At 45.2% G+C, this 25354-nt stretch overlaps 1 protein-coding gene across 1 annotated transcript in view; it reads right to left on the bottom strand.

The window, feature by feature from the left end:
* The window catches only part of QARS1 (glutaminyl-tRNA synthetase 1), a 296102-nt gene extending 271418 nt beyond the window's left edge, over positions 1-24684 (bottom strand). The window contains exon 1 of the mRNA XM_085624343.1: positions 24529-24684. Coding sequence (XP_085480469.1) covers positions 24529-24642 — 114 coding nt within the window. The 5' untranslated portion in view covers positions 24643-24684. The remainder of the gene's footprint in view (positions 1-24528) is intronic.
* Positions 24685-25354: the final 670 nt, after the last annotated feature.

Below are 25354 nucleotides of genomic sequence, written 5' to 3'. Positions count from 1 at the left end.
TACCCCTTCAATATGGAGCAGTTCCAATATATTAAAATCAGCAAGTCGGATCGCGCCATTTAAGAGCGAAGCTTTAGCTGCAGCCCATTACTTCCTAGGCCTCCTTCCATCAGACTGAATACCTCTTTAGCTGTAGGCATCATCCCCCGCAGCTTAGGAAAAGGTCTGTGGATCACACTTCTCTGGATAACTGCCAGCCAGTTTCCTGCTCCTGGTATACCAGGAAAGGTTTAGAGATAGCTGCCACCAAGATGCCATGCGTCACCAAGCAGAATTAGTGATTTACATTATTTCTTAAACCTTAATCAGGAAGGCTTTTAATAGCAAACAGAAAACTTGGAAAGAAAACTGTTTGCATAATGGGTGTACAATTCCTGTGAAATCGATAAGCTGATTTAGCGTGGATTTCTGGCTCTGCAACTGAGAAAGAAGGCACGCAGGTAGAGACCTATCAACAGGACATGCTCACTTGAAAAAGTGCCAACAGAGAATGAACTGCAAAGAAATAAACTTGCACAAGCTTTACTATTTCTTTTACCCAACCTGCACAGCTTCATCACTGCGGTGCACAATTGGTAAAAAACACACTAAAAAAAGCACAATGATGTGAATGACGCGTCATTTTGTATTAGTTCAACATGCATTTGTGCGCCGGCAAAAAGGACATTAGCTTTTTTCCTTTATGGATCTGAGACGGATTAGTAAATTTTAAAACAAGCATTTACAATGCAATGGTCTCGGCATTGCTAAAGTTAGAGCTATTGGCATTGCTCATGACATTATTTTTGTTTATGTTTTTAAAACATTTAAAGAAACGGCATTGTTATTGGCTCCATATAGCGCCTTCAACTTGACGCTTTTTTGACGGAATATTGAAATTATAATTTCATAAAGTGTGACGTGCGCACTTTCATTGGGATGTGTATGTTAAAATCACCGCTCTTTTCAAAAGCAGTCTACACATGTTAAGTCTAGTAGCGAAAAAGTGTTTGTCTAAACATAACACATAATTACATCGATTGTAACGTGTATTTTGGGTGAAATTGACAGCAGCATGTAGGACCACTTTTAGTAGAGCCCCAAAGGACTGTGGATAGATATATACACGCTAAGAGCGAGCTTAACACGGAGGATAAACTCAATGAAGTACACTTAAGGATCCAGCTGTGGTGAAAGTCTGCTCTCAGACTGCTGTAGGACATTCTTGAAAGGGAAGGTGTCAGGCTCCAGAGGAAAGTATTTAACTGCCATCTCCTGAGTACCTTCAGTAATTAGTCGGTTGCTACTCAGATCACCCCCACCCCCCTTCCCCCATGTGTCACAAGCGCATCTCCTGATCGGAGTGCCTTCAGTAAGTTAGTCAGCTGCTTCTCAGACCCACCCGCTCCCCCGTGTGTCACATGCGCTTCCCTCGGTAGTCCCAAGCCTCGCTGCCCGACATGTATGGCTCGTCCAGTCCCTTCCTGGTTGCATCAGCCGCACTCTGCTGAAGTTAGGCTGGGGATTGAAGTTCAGAAGCACGATACGCGTAGCCCAGCAGCGAAATCCGAACATGCCCTCGCACTATATTCCCAATAATGCCTTGAGAAAGTGCTACAAACTGCATGACGGGAAACCGAGTCCGCACAATAGAAGGTACATTTAACCCGCATCCCAGCGTGCTCTAGACCAGTCTCCGCAGCAAGGCGCGACGCACAGAAGGCTCCTACTGTCAGGCGCAATCACACGGCCACACTCCACCGCTTACTTCTTGCTGAGCTTGGCGTCTGCGTCCCCGGCATGCGCTTCCACTGCGTCCGCCATGTCTGCCACTGAGAAAGAGAAAGAAGTTGGATTTCCGCAAGCGGACCACACGCTCAGCCCGGAGGACAGCAGGCAGAAGTGACGTAAAGAAACTGTAACAGACGAGAGACGATGCAAGCAGGCAGTCCGTGACCTGGCGGTCGATTTAAAATTATGCAGAGAGCTGATAATATTTTTATGGCTAGTAATGTGATTGGGTACTCGGACCTAGACTGTACAGCGCACTGAAGCACACACTTCACTCTGTACGTACATACAAGATAACACACTAGATCAGCTTTGCACCGACGGCCCTGGTGAAGGTTGTTGTTCGCCATGAACACCACCGCCTTTCTCCAAGGTCAAGCAGAAATGCCTCGGAGAAACACAGCGGCGTTTTCGGATTGGGTGCGTGTTTTTCTTTCTCTCCTCTTGCCATTGGCTGGAATGTTTACATTCCAGAGGAGAGAAAGAAAGTAAAAAACACGCCCCCGAATCCGAAAAAGACGGGGCTTCTTTGGAGAGACAAAGCTCTTCTTCAATGGCTGACCAGCATTTAAGAGGCCAGCCAATGGAGGAGAGGGGAGAAGAGGGGCGGGTTAAAGCCCCTCTTCTGAAAACATTAAATCTCGGAGCGAGACTGCGCAAGCGCAGCCGAAATGTAAAAATAGAGCAAAACGATAAATAAAAAAAAAAAATGCAATGCAAAAGGGTCTTCAAAAATAAACAGATTGTTCTTTCATCTCTCATGCTGTCCCAAACCCTCAAAGTGTAAGGGAAGAAGCCACACAGCGAACGGAAAGGGGAGAAGCAACAGAAGGGAGCACACTAGGGCAGAAGGAGAAACGGCAAGACACAGCAAAGTTGAGTACGGCAGGAGAAACACAGAGGCGAGAACATAACAAGAGCAGGTGGGGGAGAGAAGCATGCTGTTGAGCGAAAAGCACATGGGCGAGACAGAGCAACGTCGGGGTGGGGTGTACAAAGTGATTTTATTTACCTAGCTAACAAGCATTTGCGATGCAACAGGTCTCGCATTTGCGTGAGTTTGAGCTATTGGCATTGTAAATCACTTATGTTTTGGTTTTTAAAACATAAAAGGAATCGGCATTTACAATGCCAATAGCTGAAACTCGAGTAAATGCGAGACCTATTGGATTGCAAATGCTTGTTTTTTATCCTGCTACAACAGATGTTTGTAATTGAACTTCAAAGAGGATGGCACCAATCCAGCTGTGCATAATTCACTTTACTCGCCGTAGAAGCAATTATAATGGCATTGGCTACACCATACCTAATGCCCTACATATGCACACACGGGATGGGAGCGTGCTCATGTAACAGTTAACACCAAATAAAATCTACACATGAAGGAATGACACTCGAGGGGTCTGTCAAAATAGTGCATCTATCGAGAAACGGTAAAATATCAAAACAAAGAATTGAGCAGAAACACAGTTAACAGGCAGGTAGGTGTAAGAGCTAAACGCTAGGCAAGGACAGTGCGAGTAAATACCTATTCTGATCCTCCAAACTAGCAGACCCACTGTTGTGAGTAGAACGAATAAAAACAGCAATCAAGAGCAGTTTGAACATCCCAGTAACCAAGCTGCAAGAATGGCAACAGCTGTGAGGAAAGAGTCTAAAAAACATAAAAGAGATGCAGGAGTCACTGCTGAAACAATGCCACAGCAATGCACAAGCGGTGTCATGCAGGTAGTCAGCACCGAAGGAAACCTCATTGCAAGAAGTCAAGTCAGCACATTAGAAGCTTCATCTGCTGGATCACCATTGAGAAGGGTGATCGATAGATCTTGCTCCTCGTCTGTGTGTGTCACAGTGCGCTGAAAGTTATGATGCCTTTGGGGAAAAAGTGAATTTTAACACAGCTGAGCAACAATTCTTTTCTGTCTCTTCGATATGGTTTGGGCTCTCGCCTTCCATTTCACCTTAAACCACGTTCTTGGACCGCGACACCTTCATCATGGCACAAACAGTGCAGGTCTAGATTAATTAATGAACTTTACTAAGGGAAAAAATGAATGCTGAGTAATAATTTACTGGTTACAGTACTTTATTAACATTGTAAGTTTTTTAACAATTTACTACTCTGATTTCGATCAATATTCATTTTTAATATATTCATTTTTAATATATAGCCTAGACATTGCATACTGAAAGGTAACCCTATTTGGAAAACAACCTTATGAAAGCATGAGTAATTGTACGAGCCAAAAGATTTTAAATAATAACGTGAAAGAGCAGCAATGTGGCACGGAGAAACTGATGTACTCATTGGTTTACTAACTCCTATGGCGCATGATTTTGTTATCCATTTGCCCCAGATGTTGAGTTGTGACATCACGGCTCATACCTCCTCGAGTTCTTCATTTGAATGAGTGAAAGTGCTACCCTGAGGGCGCCGCTCATCGCAAAAACACAAGGGATTACCTCTTGCCCCTTGAATAGGCCTCCATAATTATTAGTTTTGTACATTAGCGACATGGTCATTATTCAATTTAAGCTACAAACTTTGAAATATTGCACAGATATCGTGCACTTTCCTTGCCATGTATATACACATGGTTAGAATGCACTTGAAGAGTGGGCTAAAAGGAAACCATTGCGCGGTCGGACGCTGTATGTCCAGGCGCTGCATGGTTTGTAGTGGGCGATACAAAAGGGGGTGGTGATGGACGGAGCATCAGAACCAATCAAACACTCACACCCAGTCAACGGATCTGGGTTTGATCCATCACCGTTCTTTAGCCCACTCTGCCACCCCAGTTCAGACATGGCCATATGCAAATCAGTCTGACCCTGTGCCTCATGGGAACAGTCCAGCCCAAACTGCCAAGCCATGCCTTCCCTGGACAGGAAACAAGCTTCCTAGGACCGGTTTCTGGCATTTCAGCCGTCTTCAGCCAGGCTTGCTTGAATCCAGTGGCAAAGTGAGCCAGAGACTCACGTCTGAGCATACCCTGCCAACTTATGGCGAACAAAGCGGTACAAAAGGGGGGGGTGATGGACGAAGCATCAGAACCAATCAAACACTCACACCCAGTCAAAAGATCTGGGTTTGATCCATCACCGTTCTTTAGCCCACTCATGCGGTCCAGGGAAGGCATGGCTTGGCAGTTGGGGCTGGACTGTTCCCATGAGGCACAGGGTCAGACTGATTTGCATATGGCCATGTCTGAACTGGGGTGGCAGAGTGGGCTAAAGAACGGTGATGGATCAAACCCGGATCTGTTGACTGGGTGTGAGTGTTTGATTGGTTCTGATGTTCCGCCCATCACCACCCCCTTTTGTACTGGAGCACTCAACCCTGAGCGGCCCCTGCATCAAACAAGCAAGTTGCTGTTTGCCGATGCTGTGCAGCATCCGCAAGTAAAAAATGCTTTATTCCCAATGCGGAGAGCTAAAAAAGAAACTAAGAGGAAAAGGCCAGTATGATAACAGATGATTATGTAGAGCACTTATGTATCCTGCCGCTACAGCAACCCCAGCATGATAGCATTTACACATGCATGATCACATATGCACATCAGAGTTTTAGCAGCAACCGTGAATGGATGGGGGTTCAAATAATTTAAAAATGCATTTGCGTGCACACACCCATGCACGCACGTGTGGACACTCTCCCTCTCTTGATGGGGAGTAGTAATGGAAATACAATTTTCGCCTATACCCAGTCCTGTGCGTAGCTCCGTTGCAGTGCCCCAAAACATAATTGTATTTTATTTTGTATTTATTATTGTGCCGCCTAACTTGCAATTGGCTTTTGTAACCTTTATAGCATAAACATGATCTAGGGTCACAAAGGACGATCGCGGGGCGCACTCCCTGCCTCGGGTGCAGATATCGGCGAAACGTGAAGTCAGGCAGACTTAGTTGGGACGTGGGCGGGGCCTGCCAAACAAACAGGAAGGAACCGCTGGGGAGGACGTTCGGAACTCTGCAGGCTCCATGCTGAATTCCCGGCCCCATCAGAGGAACCGGGTGAAGAGCGAGGCAGACTGCATGGCAGCAGAGGAAAGACGGGGCTTCAGAGTGGTGAGGAGAGCCCCGCGGCATGCCAAGAGACGGCCAGGGATCTCCATGCTGAAGTCCCGGCCCCATCAGAGGGACCGGGTGAAGAGCGAGGCAGACTGCATGGCACCAGAGGCAAGACGGGGCTCCAGAGTGCTGAAGAGAGCCCCGCGGCGTGCCAAGAGACAGCCAGGGAACCTGCAGACCGAGCCGGTGAGTGAGAGCTTGGCCGGGTGCACTGCCGGCGCCCATTCTGTTAGCAGACCCATGTCTGTAAGGCACACGTGAAGGACACACCATGAGCGTGCACATCAGCTGTCTGAAAGATGCCGTGAGCGTGCACATGGCATGTCCAGGCGCCATGAGATGTGCACGCGTATGGTGCGAGCAGACGCTGTGATAACGCCGCGAGACGAGCCGTACGCGTGCACAGCTGATGTCTTTCAAGCGCAGGCACCTATCCTGTCCCGCATCGCAAAGCAAGTCGGCAACAATAGATCTCGCCTAGGCGAGTAGCACATGGCGCTGCGTCGCTAGGCAAGAACCTAATAAAAACTATTGCAATACAAAACATTAAAATTTAAAAGCAATTTTGCGTACAAAGTTGAAAACAATATTCCATAATATGCATCATTTAGCTTTTTAACCCCTTCAGTGCCCATGACGAGCTGGACTCGTCATGGGCCGCGGTGGCGCTGTGCCCATGACGAGTCCAGCTCGTCATAGACCCCGCCCGCTAATGCAACGGCCGGCACTGGGCGGGGAAAGGGGCGGGCACTGAAGGGGTTAAATTAAATTCTAAAATGTATACTTCTAGATGTCCATAAATAGAAGTGCTGTTTATGTTACAACACTATCTTTTAATAAATTACGATTCTGGCATTTTCTTTTCCACCACCCTCATGAACTTCACCAGACTACAGTTCAGCTGTGGGTCATTAGGTGCAAAGCAGGTGAGAACTGCTAGTCTTCGTGAACGTATCCCACACTGACTGAAATGGCATTTTAACAGACGCTTTCGTTCTTCCAAAAGTTCATTACAGGAACATAACAAATGCAGCAGATCCTCTGGCGCTGAGCCGCACAGACGGCAGGAGGAGCCCGCCTTATCCTTTAGCCAATTCAGAAAAGGCTGAATACAGGGTAGCAAGCCCAATCTGTACTTTAAAAGCTTAATGTTAGTAGTTTTAGCATAGCCCAAATCAAGGTAGTTTTGTGGTGCTAGTATGGAATACGAGTTCAGGGTCATCCAGCCATGTGTCCTTTTCGTGAGGGATGCCTTGTCCTCGACCCACGAGAGATGTTCAAATGTCTTCCTGACCAGTTTAAACGGTGAGCGATTTGTAGGAGTATCCCAGAGTTGGTTTAAGCCAGTATTCACCACACTGTTTTTGAGGTACTTGGCAGCTGGTGAGGCTGAGTGTTGCTCTAACTCCTTCCATAGATATTAGTTTAATGTTCCTTGATTCGATTTCCGCACTTTGTTCCAGGTAGTTATGTACACCCCCTGTCTTGCCAAGAACGGTTTCTGAACGCCAAACTCTAGCCTGATTTGAGCTGGTGAAGTATATTTGGGCAGACCAAGAATAATCCTGTTTGCAGCTATGACTGTTAAAGAGTATTTGCATCTCTGCCTCTGTACTTCACTACCATAAGCAATTGTTGGCAGGAGTTTGGCTTGTATCACTTGATCCTGAGGTAGGAGCGACGGACCGGTTAGTTTACAGTTTAGTGTTTTTAAAGAGATTGCTAAGGCGAGGCCTTTGCCTCTAATGCTGGTTCTGTACAGTAAAGTGGCCGGCTTTATCGATTTTTACTCCTAGATATTTATATACTGATGTACCCTCAATAAGAGTATTGTCCCAAAACCAGGTAGACGATTTCTTCCTATTTTTGCTGATCGTCATTGTCTGAGTTTTCTTCAGATTTATAGTCAAATCGTTTACTTCAGAATAGCCCTGTGTAGCGTTCACAAGATGTTGCAGGCCTTCTTGCGTACGGATGATTCGGACTAAATCATCATAGAGGAGACACGGTAGCGATAGCCCAGCTAACCTGGGAGCGGGAGAGTTACAGCTATTTAATATCGGGACGAGGTCCGCTAAAAACAAGTTGAATAATGTGGGGGCTAACACACAACCCTGTTTGATCCCTTTGTTGATTAGTATGTGTCTTGACATTACTGATCCATCATCCAACTTTATCTGAACACATGTGTCCGTGTGAAGGCTGGTCAGCAAGTCTAACGGAGACCTTGGTATCCCCCAGCGGCTCAATTTAGAGCAAAAGATGTTCCGATTTATATGGTCAAAGGCAGCCTTGTAATCTATAAAGCAAAAATGAATGGGCATTTTAGTTAATTCTGCCTGATCTATTAGCATTCCCATGGTTAGGATATTTGTGGTTGTTCCAACTGATTTAGCAAAGCCAGTCTGATTAGCTGGAATTAAATAATTCTGTGGCCCAGGCCTGCAGCTCCAAGAGTGTACCTGCAAAATACTTTGCCTCGTTGTCCATAAGAGACACTAATCGATAGTTCTGTGGGAGTGACTTGTCCCCCGACTTGAAAATTGGAGAAATAATTGATCCCTTCCAGGAGCCAGGCAATCTGTTAAAATATCTTATTGCCAAAAACAGTGGTTCAAGTGCTGCTGCCCATTCATTCTCATCGGGTTTAAAAAGGATGGGCGGGATTCCGTTCGGGCCTGGCGCCCACTCTCCCCTTCCTGTTCTAATTTAGCGCTTAATGATGTTTCGTGTGCTCGTCAGACCATCATTTAGTGATGATGTAGGACCCTCAGGTTAGCCAGTGCTCATGTGGGATGTCTGTACTTTATTTGTAATAAAGCTTTGTCGCATTATCAGTTTTTGTCTCCAAATTAATAGAATCCATATCTTGATTGAAGTGGTTCCTGAGGTAGCTTGCCCATACTTCTGTAATATTAGAGGAAACCCCGTCATGCGAAGGTCTTGTAAATTGGTTCATGGTTTTCCAAAACCTTGCACTATTGCTTTGTTTGGTGTCAGCGTGTAGTTTTGCCCAAAGATTGTCCTCCGCAGATCTACTGGCTTCCCATTTTTGTTTTTTCAGCATTGCCTTTAGCTTCCGTAATAGATCAAGTTTCACTGTATCTGTTGGATTAAGCCGAAGTTGTTTCATCATTTGGTAAATTGATTTTTTTGTACGCCTGATCTTCTCTTTATATTCTCGTGAGACATGCTTCTATGGCCCGGTTGGGCCCACGGGTTAGTTCTTGTAGCGTAAGCTGCCATAGAGGTTGTAAATTGCTCCCATTTCTCGACTTCACTTGATCCGGCTCTTGCATTAAAGTGCAGTTTTCCATTTTCCAGCATAGTAACGTCGGTCGCTGCTGCGAACGTAATCCTTTTAAAATTGATAGTATAATGGGATTCCTGAGGAGCCAAAGATCGCTCAAATTTGGGAATTTACTTTAAGCACAATTTCTTGGGGACGGTGATCACTGTCAGCTTTATCACCCATCTGAAATGAAATCATGTGTTGAGGCAGTGAGATGAAAGTATTATCTAGTACTGTATTAATTTTTGTTGAGTAATGTGTTGTAGCTGGGGGGGGGGGGGGGGGTGAAGGATATCCTGACTTTAGATGAGAAGTAATTGTTATCCCCCAGTTTTTTAATGCAGGAGCTTCAGCTAGTATTTTTTGTACAATTGGTGTTGGTCATGTTTTTTCACTGTCCGTTTCATCCTGGTCTTTGATGAATTCAATTGAAACCCAATCCAAAATTGTCACTTCTTTCAGAGAGGGAATATGAGATAACAGTCGTAGAATATTACCTCTGTTCAGGATGTCGTGCCTACCTTTAGAGATATAGTCAGGCATGAACCACATAGCACTTGTTTTCTTCCTTGATTCCACTGAGCCAATAGTCCCTTTGTTATCTCGGCATAGTGGTGTAGGCTAGTGTCTTCGTGTTTCTGAAGATGCATGACAATTGGAAGATTCTACTTTCTCTCCCTCACTTTGAGGTATTATTTGTTGTCTTGGTTTAGACAATTGGCCTCCAACTCCCTGCCAGGGAAGATCTAGCGTGGTTCCCGGTTGTTCTGCGGGTGTATTAATTCTTTAGGTTAATTGCCGAAGTGTTGTCACCATTTGTTGTTCGATTGACGATGAAATGAGTTGTGGTATTGTTCTTTTGGGGGGGGGGGGGGGGGGTGGCTTCTAGTTCTACATTCATAGCGTTCCCGAGTTTTTGCATTTTCTCAGTTACTTGCATCGCTCTGTTGACGGAATGATTAGTTCGTTTAGCAACTTCTGCATTCTGTTCGGGGACCCCTATTGAATTGATGTTATTTTCGGGCGCAAGTTTGCTTTTTGCTAATTATGACCCAAAAAGACGCATGAATCCATCCTGATTTGAATTTGTTTATTGATTTCGGCCTTTCCGTCTTTTTGCTCGCCTTTGCTTTGCATTCATTTGTTTGTCTAAATTATCTCCAGATATGGCATCCGACATTTGACCTACTAGTGTTTTAGCTTTGCTACCCTCTGTTCCTATAACGGATTGTACTGGGTTTTCATTTGTCGTGGAATTCCCTTTATTGTAGATTTTGGTCGTGTGTTTGTCGGTTCATGAATTACTTTTTCCGGGTGACCCTCAGAAGGTTGGTTATTTGGGCACTGTGGAGCCCTTTTGAGTTGTGTACACAAATCACTCAGCATTACTGGGAGGGAGGCTAATTTGTCAATAATTGGACCACATCGGCAATTAAAATTGATATCTTGTGATCGGTCATACCTGGTTTGTAAAAACATGTTAAATGTGCCCAACCTTCTGTAGATAGCAACCACAAAGACAGCCAGAGTGTCTAGCAGCGTTAGTTGAGTGCCCATCTTATCAGACTGGTATTGGAGGGCCTCTACCTGGAGTAGCACTGTTTTTAATAGATTTGTCCAAGTACTTCCATAATTTGTATGTTTTGAAGATCATCGGGGTGGGGTGAAGAACACAAAGAAGAAAACTGAAAACCACATGCACTCTCGTGCATAATCAAAAGGAACAAGCATTGGCAAAGCCAATAGGTCTCGCCTATGCGAGAGCTATTGGCTTAGGCAATATGTTTTAGCCATGTTGTACACAAGTGTGGCTGTTCAGCAGGGCTTAAAATACCTTACGGGAAGAGCGGGCTAGAACTGGGCGGAGCAGGATAGAACCGAGCGGAGTAGAGTGAGGTACATTGCTGTGGGATTGACTGAGGTAGACAGGAGGGATTCGAGTGAGGTAGAGTCGGGTGGGGTGGGATAGATTGGAGTGGAGAGATTAGGGTGGGGTAGATACAGGAGTGGGGGTAGAGTGGAGTGTGATACATTGGGGTAGGGTGAAGTTGGATAGATTGGCGCAGAGTGGAGTGGGGGGAGGGGAGAGGGACACTGGAACGGAATAGGTGGTAGACTGGAGTGGGGTAGGAAAGGTTGGTATCTCGGCACCATCCCCAGGTATGAAAGCCATTAGCAAAACCATTATGTTTCATTTATGGCAGAGCGATTGGTTTTGGCAATAAACGGTGGATAACATTACAGTAAACAAAAAAATTACTTTTTTTTTTTTAAAAAGCATTTGCAATGCAATAGGTCTCGCATTTACGCGAGTTTGAGATATTGGCATTTTAAGTGACAATGCCTTTGATTTAGGTTTTGCTTTTTAAAACCTAAATAAAAAGCATGGTCACTTACAATGCCAATAGCTCAAACACGTGTAAATGCGAGACCCATTGTGTTGCAAATGCTCGTTTACCCTTCTAGCTCTTGGAGAGTTTTATGGACTCGAAAACTTGGAGGAATTTAATTTAATTAGTCAGGGTTCTGTGGAGAGGCGTGACGTCTAGAAATGCCCAGATTGTGGTCTTTGTTATGATGCGGCAGTCTGTCGAAGTTGACGCTTTTATTGGGATGCACTGTAACAAACTAGGAGCAGGAAAGAACTGCCACCCAAGTTGGTGAGGGAGTTTTCACGGTCAGTCACAAGCAGTGTGACGTAGTAAAATATGCTAGAAACAGTGGTTGAACGCATTAAACATTCAGATATGGGGGTGGGGTGAGACTGCAGTAGGATAATTACACTAATTTCATTGTGGGTCGGGTTGGCAAGTGAGACGAATAATTTGGTGTGGTATAGAGTTTAAAAGAAATGTTACAATTATGAGCGTTTTGCAGCTGCTGCTCTCTCTCTCTCTCAACACAACTGTTGTGGAGTCGGGATATGGGCACTGGTCAGCACGGCCACAATAGTTGTGAATTCTCTCACTTTTTGAGGGTCTAATTAAACACACAGGTGTGCAGAACGGTGAAACAGCAATGTTGTTAAAAATTGGAACAGTCGTCAAAATGGCGTCTTGATTTAAATAATTATACAAAAGTAATACACACATATTTTACCAAGCTACAGGGTGCCCCCAAATCCTCTGCTTTAAGGAACAAGAGTCATGCCAGTCCCATGCTTCAGGTGTTGCCACCTACAGACTCCAGCATATCTGTCCCCTTGCACTTACGTTTTACCTGCACTTTGTGTTCTGGTAGGATTTCTTCAGGATATCCACTCCGCGGATAATTCAAGAATTTGTCATTTAGAAAAAAGGAGGTGCAAAGATCACTTGCCACACAAGTTCCAGTCTGATTGATGTGATCAGACAGGTGTACTTTGTCAGGTGGTGGAACCCTCCAGTGACCGCTGTATCATGGTGGTTCCGATAGGCTTAGCGTGCCCAGCACTGGGATCTGCCCGCTATCCCTTCAGCACGTTTACTGATATGGTCACATAACCTAGTAGAAGTCTCAACAAAAGTTCATTTTTAGGTATTTTGAATCCTAAATCCATTTATCAATCTGATAACATTTCGAAGTGGTGGTGTCTGGGACCCTCCCAAGATACCCAGTGACACTTCACTACATTGGGTCAAATACCAAGGCTCCTGGTACCAAGTTGGCAAGTGGGTTTCTTTTGGGACACAGTGGCTTCAGCCACGTCACACTTGGAGTCGTTTCCCAAAGGGACCTTTTTATGAAAGGTATTCCCTGGAAAAGGGGTAAAAGGCCTGTGTCTCCATCTTCACTTCTGCGGTGTCTCCTTTGTCATTTCTTCAGCACAAAGACCTTGGATTCCCAGGGCGAGATGTTCCATTGAAATGCTCTCTGCCTTTCCATCAAGCCATGGCTGGTATGGAAGTGTTAGTCTGTAGTATATAGATAACTTAATGTCTTAGATTCTATGCAACTCCTGTTGTAGACTGATGTCACTGTGCTCTGCTCTACTCTATATGGACCCACGTGGACACAGTAGCCCGTCTTCCTGCGTGTAGACACGCCAGACTGTCCATCATCGGAGAAACAGAAATTCACTGCGGACACCCTCCTGGTGGAGAAGTCATTCTCTTATCCACTGTAAACAGGACCTCCTCGCAGTGTGAAGTTACGTCGCAGACACCTTTGACACTCTTGTTGTCTCACCAAGCGTCAAAACGAGTAATACCCTGCTAGTCTCCGGACTAAAAGTACGTCCGTCTGTAAATGCTTGTGTGTGTGGTGCAATATCAGATTGCACTTTATAATAAATACATCTCATTTATGAAGAAAACAGAGGTACATGTGTTTATAAAAGAGAGAAAGAAAGGACTGACTGTTACAAGACTAGTCACCGCAAACAATAACGGAGTTGTCGCCAAGGAAGGGTCAGAATAAGTTAGGACAACAACCAAAGTCAGTAACGCAACATGCTGTCACGATGTAGTCATGGGGGCAACTGGCAGATAAGGTGGCCCGTCCGAGCAACTGCAGTCTCGCCCCAACAGAAAAACCTAGGACACCCTATCAGATGGGGGGGAGAAATTTGAGCAGCCCGGTGGGCCGTTGTGCATCAAAGGATGAAATAATAAATACTGATCCCATCTCACTGTGGGAAGACTGATGAATAACCGACTGCCTGCAAGAAAGGCTAGCGGGGAGACAGAATGGGATGAGCTGTGGGGTGGAGACGTCTGTGTGTAAACACCGTAGACTAGGACGCGCCTCCACGGGACGCAAGAGCTGTCACAACCGAGAGCGCCTTCTGAGGGGGAAGGTGGCACGGAGTGTACCAGGGTGAGCCGCGTGGACGGCTGCAGGCGGGACTGCTCCCTTCCATGTGACGGCGGAGGAGCATCTGGAACACAGCACAGGTGAGCTTGTTATGTCCTTACAGATTCAATACACATGGAATACCGCGCAGGTCACTCCGAACCCGCTCTGGCAGAGAATGTTGTGTGCACACAACTTCCCGGAATCCCCAGAAAAGAAGCACTTGAAGAGATCACGCGGACCAACCAAGATTTATATTCGTGCTATGTATTCGGTGATATGGGGCCAGGGAGCTCGTCTATATCACTTGCAATTCAGTCAATAGCTTTGAAATGGACATATGCCGGTTGTCTTTTTTTAAACGGTTCTAGGGTAGGTCGGCGATTGTTGAGGTGCACAGTTGCAGGTCTTTCCGTGCCGAACAGTGTGGTTATAAGCGAGATAGAAAATATATTATATATATATATATATATTCTATGTGTGTTCCAAATAAACTCAGTTTTGCCGGGGGCCCCCAACCTTGCAGCTATAACTCACGCGACCGCAATCCTCTGCCGATGACGTCAGATATTACATCACTGATGACATATGTGTCTTTATGAAAAATAAATATTTGTAATATATGTATAGCTAAAGATTAATGGAAGAAGACATGGGTAAATAAGTGTCTAAATACAGTGATGTAATATCTGACGTCATCAGCAGAGGATTGCGGTCGCGTGAGTTATAGTTGCCTGCACTAACTATAACGGGGGAATTTCATTGGTTTTTTACGAGTGAAATGTCCAGCTAACTATAACGTGTGAAACCTATGGTTTAAGTGAAAATATATATACATACACACACACACACACACACACACACACACACACACACACACGAGGTGGGTGAGACTGGATGCAACAGCGGCGCGAGCCATTAGCGCCAAACCTAGCAGCGCGTCCTTGAAGTAGATGCTTTCAAATACTGGAAGCGCATCACAGCTCTCAATACTACCTGCTTTCACCAACAAGCTGTCGACACGTTGTTCGGCCCCGGCGGCGCCCAAGGGAGATGGTAACAGGAGGACCCCGGCGCCGCATGGGATCCGTAAACAAGCTGTCACCATTGTAACAAAAATATAGTGTGTCCCGACAAAATAAAGGAGACTAACGCCGCAAGTGAAAAATCCAGTCCGGATGGTCCGTCAAAGAAGGAGACCGGGCGGTAACGAAAAAGCCTTTTCCTCAATCACGACACGGCGTTTAACAAACGATGACGCCAGCCAATAAGATTGATGGGCAGGGCTTCAAGTCCCCTTCCGAAATCATCTCGATCACATTAAGCCTCGCAGAGCGAGAAGCGCATGCGCGCTCCAGCACTAGGTCTGCGAGATCTAAAAAGCCATGAAGTCAGAATCACTGCCTCGCTGGCCCATTCATGGTCCGTTTTTTCCTCCCTTCTGTCGGAATGGTGGGAAAATAAATAGACTGGAATGAGAATAAATGAAGACAGGAGGCGTTAGGGAAGAAACAGATGGGGGGGGGAAAGAAACAGGTGTGGGTTGAGGAAGAAGAAGAATAGGGACAGGGTGTGGAGACGATTTAAAAATGTACTATGATGCAGTCAGCGTTGAGCACGTCAGTTTTTTTTTGTTGGTTTTTTTTTTTTTTTTTTTTTAAACAAGAATTAGCACCAGAGAGCAATTCAAGGAAGCAGTGTAAATACAAACAGGCAGACTACCTGCAGCAACTCCGGTATGCTGCAGGTAGGTGTTGGGATCAGTCTCCCACCAACAGCATTGTAGTGTTTGACGGAGGTGGATCAAATATGTCTGGTCAGTACCATAACAATCCATATTGGCACATCAGTGGCAGATGGCAACAGCAGGAGATTTTTTTTTTTTTTAAAAGCTCAATAATGTGGCCATCGTTGTCCGAGTCAAAGTTTGGGTTTTTTTGTTCCCTTTTTTTTTTTTTTTTAATAATAATAATAATAATACTGGATTTTGTAAAGCGCGAACAGCTACCTCACGAGGAGGTGTCCCGGCGCTAGAGGAACCACAGAAGTCCTGGGGCGGAGATAGAAGACCTAGCGTGGCTGGGAGAAGAGCCAGGTCTTAAGCATCTTCTTAAAGCAGGGTTCAGATGGAACCTGCTGGATTGCTTGAGGGAGAGAGTTCCACAGAACGGAGACGTTTGCTGAGAAGGTACGACCGCCAAGGCGGGCCTTTTTTGCTCGTGGGACAGCCAATAGGACACGGTCATTAGACCGTAATGCACGGCTTTGGGAATATCTTGGAAGGCGTTCTTTGAGATAAAGTGGGCAGGAGCCATGCAAAGATCTGAACGCAAGCGTCAGAGCTTTGAATTTTATCCGGTTGACCACGGGAAGCCAGTGCAGGGTTCGAAGATGCGGAGAGACTGACTGCTTGAAAGGAATTCGCAGTAGCAGCCTCGCAGCCGCGTTTTGAACTACCTGCAGTTTATGGGTTAGGAATTTTGGGAGGCCCAGGTAAAGACCATTAGCATAGTCAAGCCGTGAGGTGACCGTTGCATGGACTACCATTTTTCTACAGCTCTCTGGTAGAAGTTTAAGAAATTTTCGGAGGTTTCTGAGTTTACTTAAACAGCAACCAGCCACTTGTTGGATATGGGAAATGAAAGACATTTTATTATCCCATCTCACTCCAAGGTTTTTTGCCGAGTGACTGGGCAAAGGGGGGGGGCCCATCTCCACCGGCCACCATAGCTCTGGGGCGGGGGTGGGACCCTTACCGAAAAAGATAACTTCGGTTTTATTGGCATTTAGTTTTAGTTTGTTAATATTCATCCAGTGAGCAATGTCCTGGAGACAGCCTTTAAAGTTTGCGAAGGATTCCTGTGTCATCTCAGAGTATGGAAATACCAACTGGGTGTCGTCGGCATAAGAAATTGCCTTAACACCCCAGCTGGCAATTAGCGTAAAAAGGGGGGCCAGATAGATATTGAACAAGAGAGGGCTGAGGGCCGAGCCCTGCGGGACTCCACAGTTGAGGGTTTTAGGTGTGGAAGAAATCGTCCCAAGTGCCACCTTCTGCGTTCTCTGAGATAGATAGGAGTTTATCCACCTCAGCGCGTTGTCTTGAATGCCTATATCTGCCAGCCGGCTGAGTAGTCTAGCGTGGTCCACCGTATCGAAGGCGGCAGATAGATCCAGGAGTACCAGCATAGCTGAACTTCCAGCATCCATCGACCACCTCACCGACTCGGCTACTTCTAGGAGCGCTGTTTCTGTGCTGAAACCGGGTCGAAAGCCAGACTGAGTTTCATGGAGAATGTTGTTGGTTTCCACGAATTTACTCACTTGGCGTTGTATCACTTTTTCCAGCATTTTTCCCGGGGCGGCTAGAAGGGATATTGGGCGGAGATTCGTGAGGTCATCTGGGTCCCCGTTTGGTTTTTTCTTTAGGGGAAGGAGAGTGGCATGCTTCCAAACGTCAGGAAAGATTCCTGACGTAATGGAAGAATTCCAGATACTTTGAAGTGTGGGCGCTACAGAGTCCGCCATGGCACTCCATAGTTTAGCAGGGCAGGGGTCATCAGGGGAGCCGGATTTACAGCGGCTAAGTTCTTGCCTCACCTCGTTCAGAGGGATAAGCGCGAACTGGGTGAGGGTTTCTCCTGTCTCGCCATTATTCGCTGTGTCCTGTTTCACAGTACTTATTACTGGGCCAAAGGAGTCATATACTTTTTTAATTTTAAGATCGAAGTATTCTGAAATTTGCTCGCAAAGTAATGGTGTGGGAACAACCTGTCTTTCAATGCATTGAGGTTTGAGGAAGGACTGTACTACTTTAAAAACTTGTTTGCTGGACTGTTCTGCCTGTATAATCGAGTCCGCGTAGAAGCGCTTTTTATTTTTCCTAATGGCTTTTCGGAATTTTTTTGATGCTTCCTTATATCTAGCTTTTTCTTCTAAGCCGTAGTTTTTTCTCCAGAGTCTTTCCAGTTGTTTACAAGCCGCTTTCTCCTCTCTAAGTTCCTGCGTAAACCAGGGAGCTGAGGGGGATTCTCTTTTTGATAAAGCCCGAGAGGCTGGGGCAATAAAAGAAACCATCCCTCCTATCCATTCATTGAGTAGTAAAGCATCCAAATTGGGATTATTTGTCAAGGGGGGAGTGGTTTGCGCCAGAACCGGGGACATAGACTCAGGGGTCAGTTTTTTCCATTGCCTTTTCATAAAGTAGCATTTACTTGGCGCCTTAGTATCACTTCGAATGTTCAGAGTGAATGGGACAAGTGAATGATCTGACCATATCAAAGGGAGAGGTTTTTCAGGCCGCACATCCTTGATATTCGCAAAGATGAGATCAATAGTATGGCCCCCAGTGTGTGTGGGGCCTTCATTGATCAATCTGAGGCCGGCAGCGTCTAGCGTTGTTCGGAGCATCTCTGCCATGGCGCAGTCTACTTTATCCATGTGGATATTAAAATCACCTACCACTAAGAAAAGGGGGTGGAGGAGCGAGCTCTGCACTATAGTGTCTAATAGGGTAGTAAGAATGGGGTCCGCGCTGGCCGGGGGGCGATATATCACTAGTCCTGCTAGTGAGAGCTGAGGGCTCACTTGGAAGCAGAAGTGAAGACCTTCAATTCCTTGGATAGCCGTGGCAGCCGAGGATGTCAGTACTAGATGCTCTTTGAAAATAATAGCTACGCCACCGCCTCTTTTTGTCCCAGGCCGGTTGGCGAGGCATATTTTAAATCCCGGAGGGATGGCAAGAGCGATAGAGGTCAGGTTGTCCTCTTTGATCCATGTTTCAGTTAGGAACAGGATATCCCAATCCTTCTCTTGTAGTAGGAGCCAGACCTCATCTGTGTGTTTGACGAGGGATCTACAGTTTAATAGGCCCGCCCTGAGGTTAGTTTGAGGAGGGGATTTAGGGTTGGGGGGTATTGCGGGGGCAGCGCTGTCAAACGTTATCCCGCAGTTGCTACAAATTTGGGCGGGGTCAAAGGTTGCTGGGTCTATAGAGTGAGGGCAGCAGTTGGATGGTGGGCTGAATGCCTTTAGGTCCTCACCTGACCAAGATATCTGTCCACCATATGTTCCGATTTCGGCAGCATGTCTGGCCCCGGCCGCAGTCTGGTCGCGGACGGGCGCAGACGGGCTTGCCTTAGGCGCGCCTTAGGCGCGCCTTAGGCGCGCCTTAGGCGCGCAAACGGCGCGCCCGCTGCGCTCGTCCGCTGCGCGACCGGAAAAGGCACATGTTAAATAGGAAGTGGATGATAGGAAGGGGTGTGGCCTGATGTTGGTGGGCGTGGCCTCTGTGTCCCGGAGCTGGCGGCAACACAAACAATGAGGTAAGCCGCGGCAGCGTTGTCAGCTGCAGCGCGGTAATGCCCAGGGGAGAATGGGGTAAAAAGCAATAAAACCACAGTAAATACACACAAGTTTTTAAAAACAGCGAAGCAACTCTCCCGGCTTCCGCCTCAGGAGGTCTAGTGTTCTGGAAATAATACCCGAATCACTGTGTGAGCAGCAGAGAGACACTAATTAAACAAAATTAATCTAGGCTCGGTTTGTGTGCCACAGAAAGAAAACAAAGTGACGCATGGCAAACACTGCACAATTAGAAGGCAGCAAAGAGCGACAATGTGACCAACGAATGGCAGGCAGTGGGAGGGTTCCAAGCCCTTTAGTGAACACAAGAGTCTTACAAGCACATGTGCTAGCATATACAGCATCGTCCTAAAAATGGCAAACTATCAACTTTCAGCTTTACTTGACAGAGGGGAAGTTGTTTTGCCAAGGTCTTACTTCAAGATAGAGAAGCCTGGGTTGGAAACAATAAGCTTTTCCTATTCTTTTCAACTGGTTTTTAGCCATACTGTGAAAACAACTTTATTGATTACCTTGGCTTCTCTGGGAAAAAAATAAGCACCACAATAGGAGACTCATTCACTTGATTTCAGACATACTTTGTGTTTAATTTATGCTCAAAATTAGCAGGATGGGGGTATGACGTCATAACTGTCAAAAGCCACCATAGGCACTTTATTCGGATACTTGGTTAAAATGGAGCTCTCATGTGTTACAATCGAGAAGATGTATACTACCCTAGGGCTAATATATAGAAGACCTCAAAATAGCTTTAAATAAAGTGAACCTGCTTCCCCCCAAAAGGGAATGCTCACCCTATTTCAATTCTACAGTATGATGATGGCAGTGTAATATCTGATCGGACAGTTGTCCGACTCAGATGTCACTTTTTCAACTGAGAGCATACTGCTCCGTTAGTAAGCATACTGTTCCATTAGTAAGCATACTGCTCCATTAGTAAGTTATCCATAAATAATGAGAAGACTGAGTTCATCATCTTTAGGCATCAAGTCATAAAAAGGCCGGATCCATGTGGAACATTTTTAAATTAAGTGTGTTTCAGCCTATAAAGAGCTGGCCATGTTTTAACACGGGGAGGAGTCAAATTACACCAGGCCAAACTGAAGGGTTAAGGCCCATGCCTTCAACTCCTATTTTTGCCTATCTGCCCATTATGCTGTGTGGGTCAACTCCCACCTAAAGCCTGTGCCAACTTTTTTATGGTGTTGCCTCATTGCAGGTCAGATCCTCCTGCTGGGCCGACTTAGCACAACAACTTACTTATAGCATTTTGTTTGGGCCATCTGATGATACAGGCCCACGCGCACGTAGAACTTAATTTACAAAAGGGAAGTCTTGTTTCTTGAAGGCATCAATATGCTTTCAACCCTGATCTCTCTAAACTTTCTTGAAAAACCCAACATGGTGCGAGATGAACAACTCATGCTCAAATGATGTAAATCCCTTAAAGGCGCCTTTTTTTAAACATCCTATGTAACTTTTAGTTGGAAGAACTTTGGGATAAGCCATTACCACAAACTTAGATTAAAAAGCGACCAAACAAGTTAGACTAGTTTTTGAAAACAAAGCGTGCTTGGATGACTTCAGAGTTTTATGATCAAACAACCACAGAAATACTTGAATAGCCCCTTGTGTCTGGCTGGGAAGTGCAAATGTATAAGGATTAATCTGTTCCTACTTCCTTTGTTGGAATTTCTAAAAGGTTGGCATGGTACAAACACTGATCCATACTATCGGCCTTGTGAAAAGGAATAAATGTGCATATTGTGGGCCTCTGCCGAAAATGGTTTAAAAACACAAGCAACTACTGAAATCTAATCTCAGTCTTCTTGGCATAACCAAATATAATGAAGCAGTAATTAGCTTCCTGAGTGGAGAAAGGAAAAAAAATAAAATAACGACATGCAGTTTTTTCCCCTAAATGTATGGATTGTGGTGAATGTAAACTCTAATAATTTATTACAGTTTGCTAAATTTGTACTGCTCGCACAAATCAAGCTAAGAATGCCAACTTCCATTTAAATCTTCCCTTGTAAACTCCTTCATATTTTGAGAGTTTTAACATTTTCAACTTTACTTTATTGAGTGTATACACTTGATCAATCTACTATTATTTATTTTTGCTAGACAGTTGCGTACCCCCCCCCCCCTCACCCCCCCCAGTAGGCGTCAAGGACCCCAGGTTAGGGATCACTGACATCAATTATATCCGCAGAGTAACACGCACATGTAGGCTTCAAAATCTAGCTTTCCTTGTTCTAGCTTAGTGCCCTACAACTCAATTATAAAACTTCAGCAGATCTTTAACAGAAAGGCGAATGCCTAAACGTCAATCTGTTGGTCCTCAGATAGTCTCTGTTCCAACTGCAAAGCTATAAACAGCCATCTTCAAAGTGTAGAGGTGCTAGTGAGACTTCATGAGCACAACATGAGTTGCACTGAAAACAGGTTCCACGGTTCAGGGTGGATCACTGATTAATTCAAATCTGAAAGCCACATAGGACTGCAATTACCTGCTGGGTTTCATAACATCACTGAAAACACGTTCTGTGTCAGCCGGGTTGGCGGAACAGAAAAGAAAAAAAGAAAAATCACAGGACCTCTGCGGACTGCTGCGCTTACAAAATACTACCACAAAGGAAAAGAAAACCTAAACTGAGCAATGGGAAAGAAAACCGTAAGCGATAACAGCATGCCGCGACATGTCCCTGTAAATGAGGTGCCAACAAAGATCTAACTTCACAACAACCTATACGAAATAAAAAAAAAATCCAATCTCAATGCCTGAAAAGATGCAAACAACGATTATAGGGTTACCACTGGATTGACCACATCACCTTCTAACATAGCACCGGCAACGGACAGAACTTTAAACAACCCGATACACAAAGCAGGAGGCAGTGAGCTGTCAATTTCCAGCTACTCTGTCAGTCAAAGTAGGACAGAAAATATTTATTGGTTTTAATATGTACTCTATATTACATCAGGAATGGAGACCCTGGAAAACGGGTAGTTACAAACGTACATGACTTAACCAGTAATTAACATCTTAGACGCATAGAACGTATTAAGGCCCGCAAACCCACAGGTGATGAGAAGTAGGTACCACCTCGGTGGATTTCAACATCAGTCAGGATCATGGATATTTAAAGTAAACTAATCCTAAGCCAAAAGAAAGCATTGATATTTGTAAAGATATTCTTCCATAAGTTCCTTCTATCCCTTCAAAAAACAAAAACAAAAAAAGTGGTGCGCAACTGAGTGAAAAAATAAATAAAATTATACTATCTCATGCTTGATCTGCTGTATGTCCGAGAACTACCCGGTAGCCTCAAACTCCTTCACTATAACGTTTTTTTCAATACCTGCAGCTTCTGTGCTTTGGTTATCATGCTCCATAGAAACTGCCTTTCTTGCCACTAGCCTAGTTTCGGCATACGTTCATTAAGGGTGGCCAGCTCAAACAGCAGAGTACTCTTGTTTTAAATTTACCAGGGTTGGACACCTTCACTATATCAAGTAGTTGGTGAGATTGTTGCCTAATATCGAAGGTAAAAGGAATTTTTGGTTCGCCGCATTCAAATTTGCAGTACTATGAGGAAAGGAAACCCGCATCACCTTTATTAAGGAGGCCCTAGTTCTATTCCCAAGAGATTCAATGTTTGATGCCATCAGGGTTGAGGTAACCACACTTTGTTCAAAATGTTCCCTATTGTGTGAGATAGCCTTAACTTAGACTTTTGCTGCCAGAAGAACCTACGCTTCATATGCCCACTAACAAATCTAACTTAAGTCATATTACAATAAGTTATGGTGCCTACACTTCTGTTGGGTTCTTCGATGACAGAAACTCTTCAAGTACCACTCTATTCCAAGAACAGCCTTTTTTTTTTATATGCTCACCCAATTTGGAAAAGAGTCTACTGACATTTGAAACCCACCTGAAGGAAAAACTATTGCTAACAAACATGAGAACTTCGGGATTGGGCAAAAGTTGTATTGTGCATGGTCTGAGATCACTGTCAGGGTCGCTCACATCTTCTGACAATAAATGTCAAGTTCATGGTATTTCAGGTTTACTCTTTTTAGCTCAGTAAACCATCTACTATATTATATAAATAACCTCATCTACAATGTAAGAACAACTCAGAACTGCAATTACAGGAGATAATTCACAGAACGAGAACTGCCTTACTATCGCTTTCCTTAAAGGTATCAGGGTTTGTGCCAACATAGGTTGGCACATAATTCCACATCTTTGGGCTCCTGGACATTCTAGAATGCACTTCCTCATAACTAACAGCATTAAATACTGCTAGGATGGCCAACCGTCCCACATTGTGCAGATTTGTTCTGCATTTGTGTCTCCTGTCCCACTGACCGTATAGAGGGAGGCCAGATGCCCCAATGTCTCGCATCGTGTTTCCCCCAGAAACTTTTTACTCTCTCAAAGGAAGAGCCACTCTCACAAAACTTTACAGGCTGTAAAAGAGATACTCGCCAGTGACTAGAAGCGTGACGCTGCAGCATAGCAGGGTTCTTGAAAAATGGGCTTCAGGAGCACCTTTAACTAATGTGGTGCAAATCCAGCCACCTGCCAAGAAACAGCCCGGAAAACGTGAATGAAAAACATGCTGAGGCTTTGTCCTCGGAAAATGCGCTTGGTGCGGGTTTACTCCATTAAACCCAGTGTTTGACATGGGAATACAGAAGAACAGGTACTCACTATTCTCGGGTACGTTTGGTAATGAGAAATGCAGGTACTCTCCTATTAAAAGTACTGCACCCGTGCTAAGAAGGGCAGGTACTGAGGAGCTGCCCATTTACAGCACTGATTGAGCCTGTTTTCGAAGTGCTGACCTGTCAAATGCACATCAGTTGCCCAGGATCAAACAAGCCACTGCACACTCCCCTAAAAAGCAAGGTTGCTTTGAACAAGTGCATCACGAGGACGCACAAGTTTTTTTTCACAACTTATTATAGTCACGGGAAATACCGTTAGTCAGGCCAATGACAACTGATTTTACGCCCCGGTTTCCATTAAATGTTTACATAGGGACTATTAGCTGAAATTTATACCATTCCAACATGGACTCCTCCACCACAGACTGGGTTTATCCCAATCCAAGATGGGCGCACAGATTAGGTAATACAACTCTCCATCGGTACTTCCTATTTCTAGGCAGGCGTTCCCTTGCGTGACAGCATTGCAGGACCCCCGAGGCAGAAGCATGGCCAAGCGCGCTCTTTGGCTGTACCTGAAGCACCGCGTCCCGGAGCAGAGCGCTCAGCGCCTCGTTCTTGAGCGTCTCCCGAGCCTTCTGCTCGCTCAGCCCGATGGCTGTGAACAGGGACACGCTCTCCGCCGCCATCTTGCAGCCGGCAAAAAAGAAAAGGAAGGTTCAGCCAATCACAACACTATCCAGTCACTCGCGAAGAGGCGTTCGCGGAAGGGGAGTCTGACCAATCAGAATTGGAGGTTGGAGACTTTGCAGCCTATGAACGGACGAAGGATTATATTCGTAGTTGAGAAGAGCTTTATTAAAGGCCGGGATTGAAACAGAGAACGGACTAGCCCCACCCGGAATACGCATGTTAGTATCACTTTCGTTGAGTTGTGCGCTCAGCACAGCAGTGGGCGGTGGACGCTGAGAGATCAAGGGTACTACTCTAACTACTGTTCTAGCAGGGCCTTGGGCCAGTCGGGTCCCTCCAGGTCGCAGACCCGATAGTAATTAAGAACAGGCCATAGCTGCCAAGGTTTCCGATTGCTTATGTATTACATTTGCATAATTTCAGTGTAATTATGAGTGACATTCAACGACAATGAGTGATCCTGTATGTAATTGTAAAATCCAATAAAAAGGTTCACAACAAAAAAAACGACAATACGTGACACTTTTCCACGAGCAAAATGCACTGAAGACGAGGGAAACATCTATATATGAGAAATTACACCCGTTTGGGCAATGAGAAACTCTTGGAAGATCTTAAAACTACTGCAAAGCACCATAATGGAAGAGCACAAACTTAGTTCCATTATTTAGGCGTGCTGCTTGGAAGCTGTGCGTCAGACAGCCAGGC

The sequence above is a fragment of the Triturus cristatus genome, chromosome 9, assembly GCF_964204655.1.
Source record: "Triturus cristatus chromosome 9, aTriCri1.1, whole genome shotgun sequence".
Lineage (NCBI taxonomy): Eukaryota > Metazoa > Chordata > Amphibia > Caudata > Salamandridae > Triturus > Triturus cristatus.
This window is presented reverse-complemented; position numbering and strand designations above follow the sequence as displayed.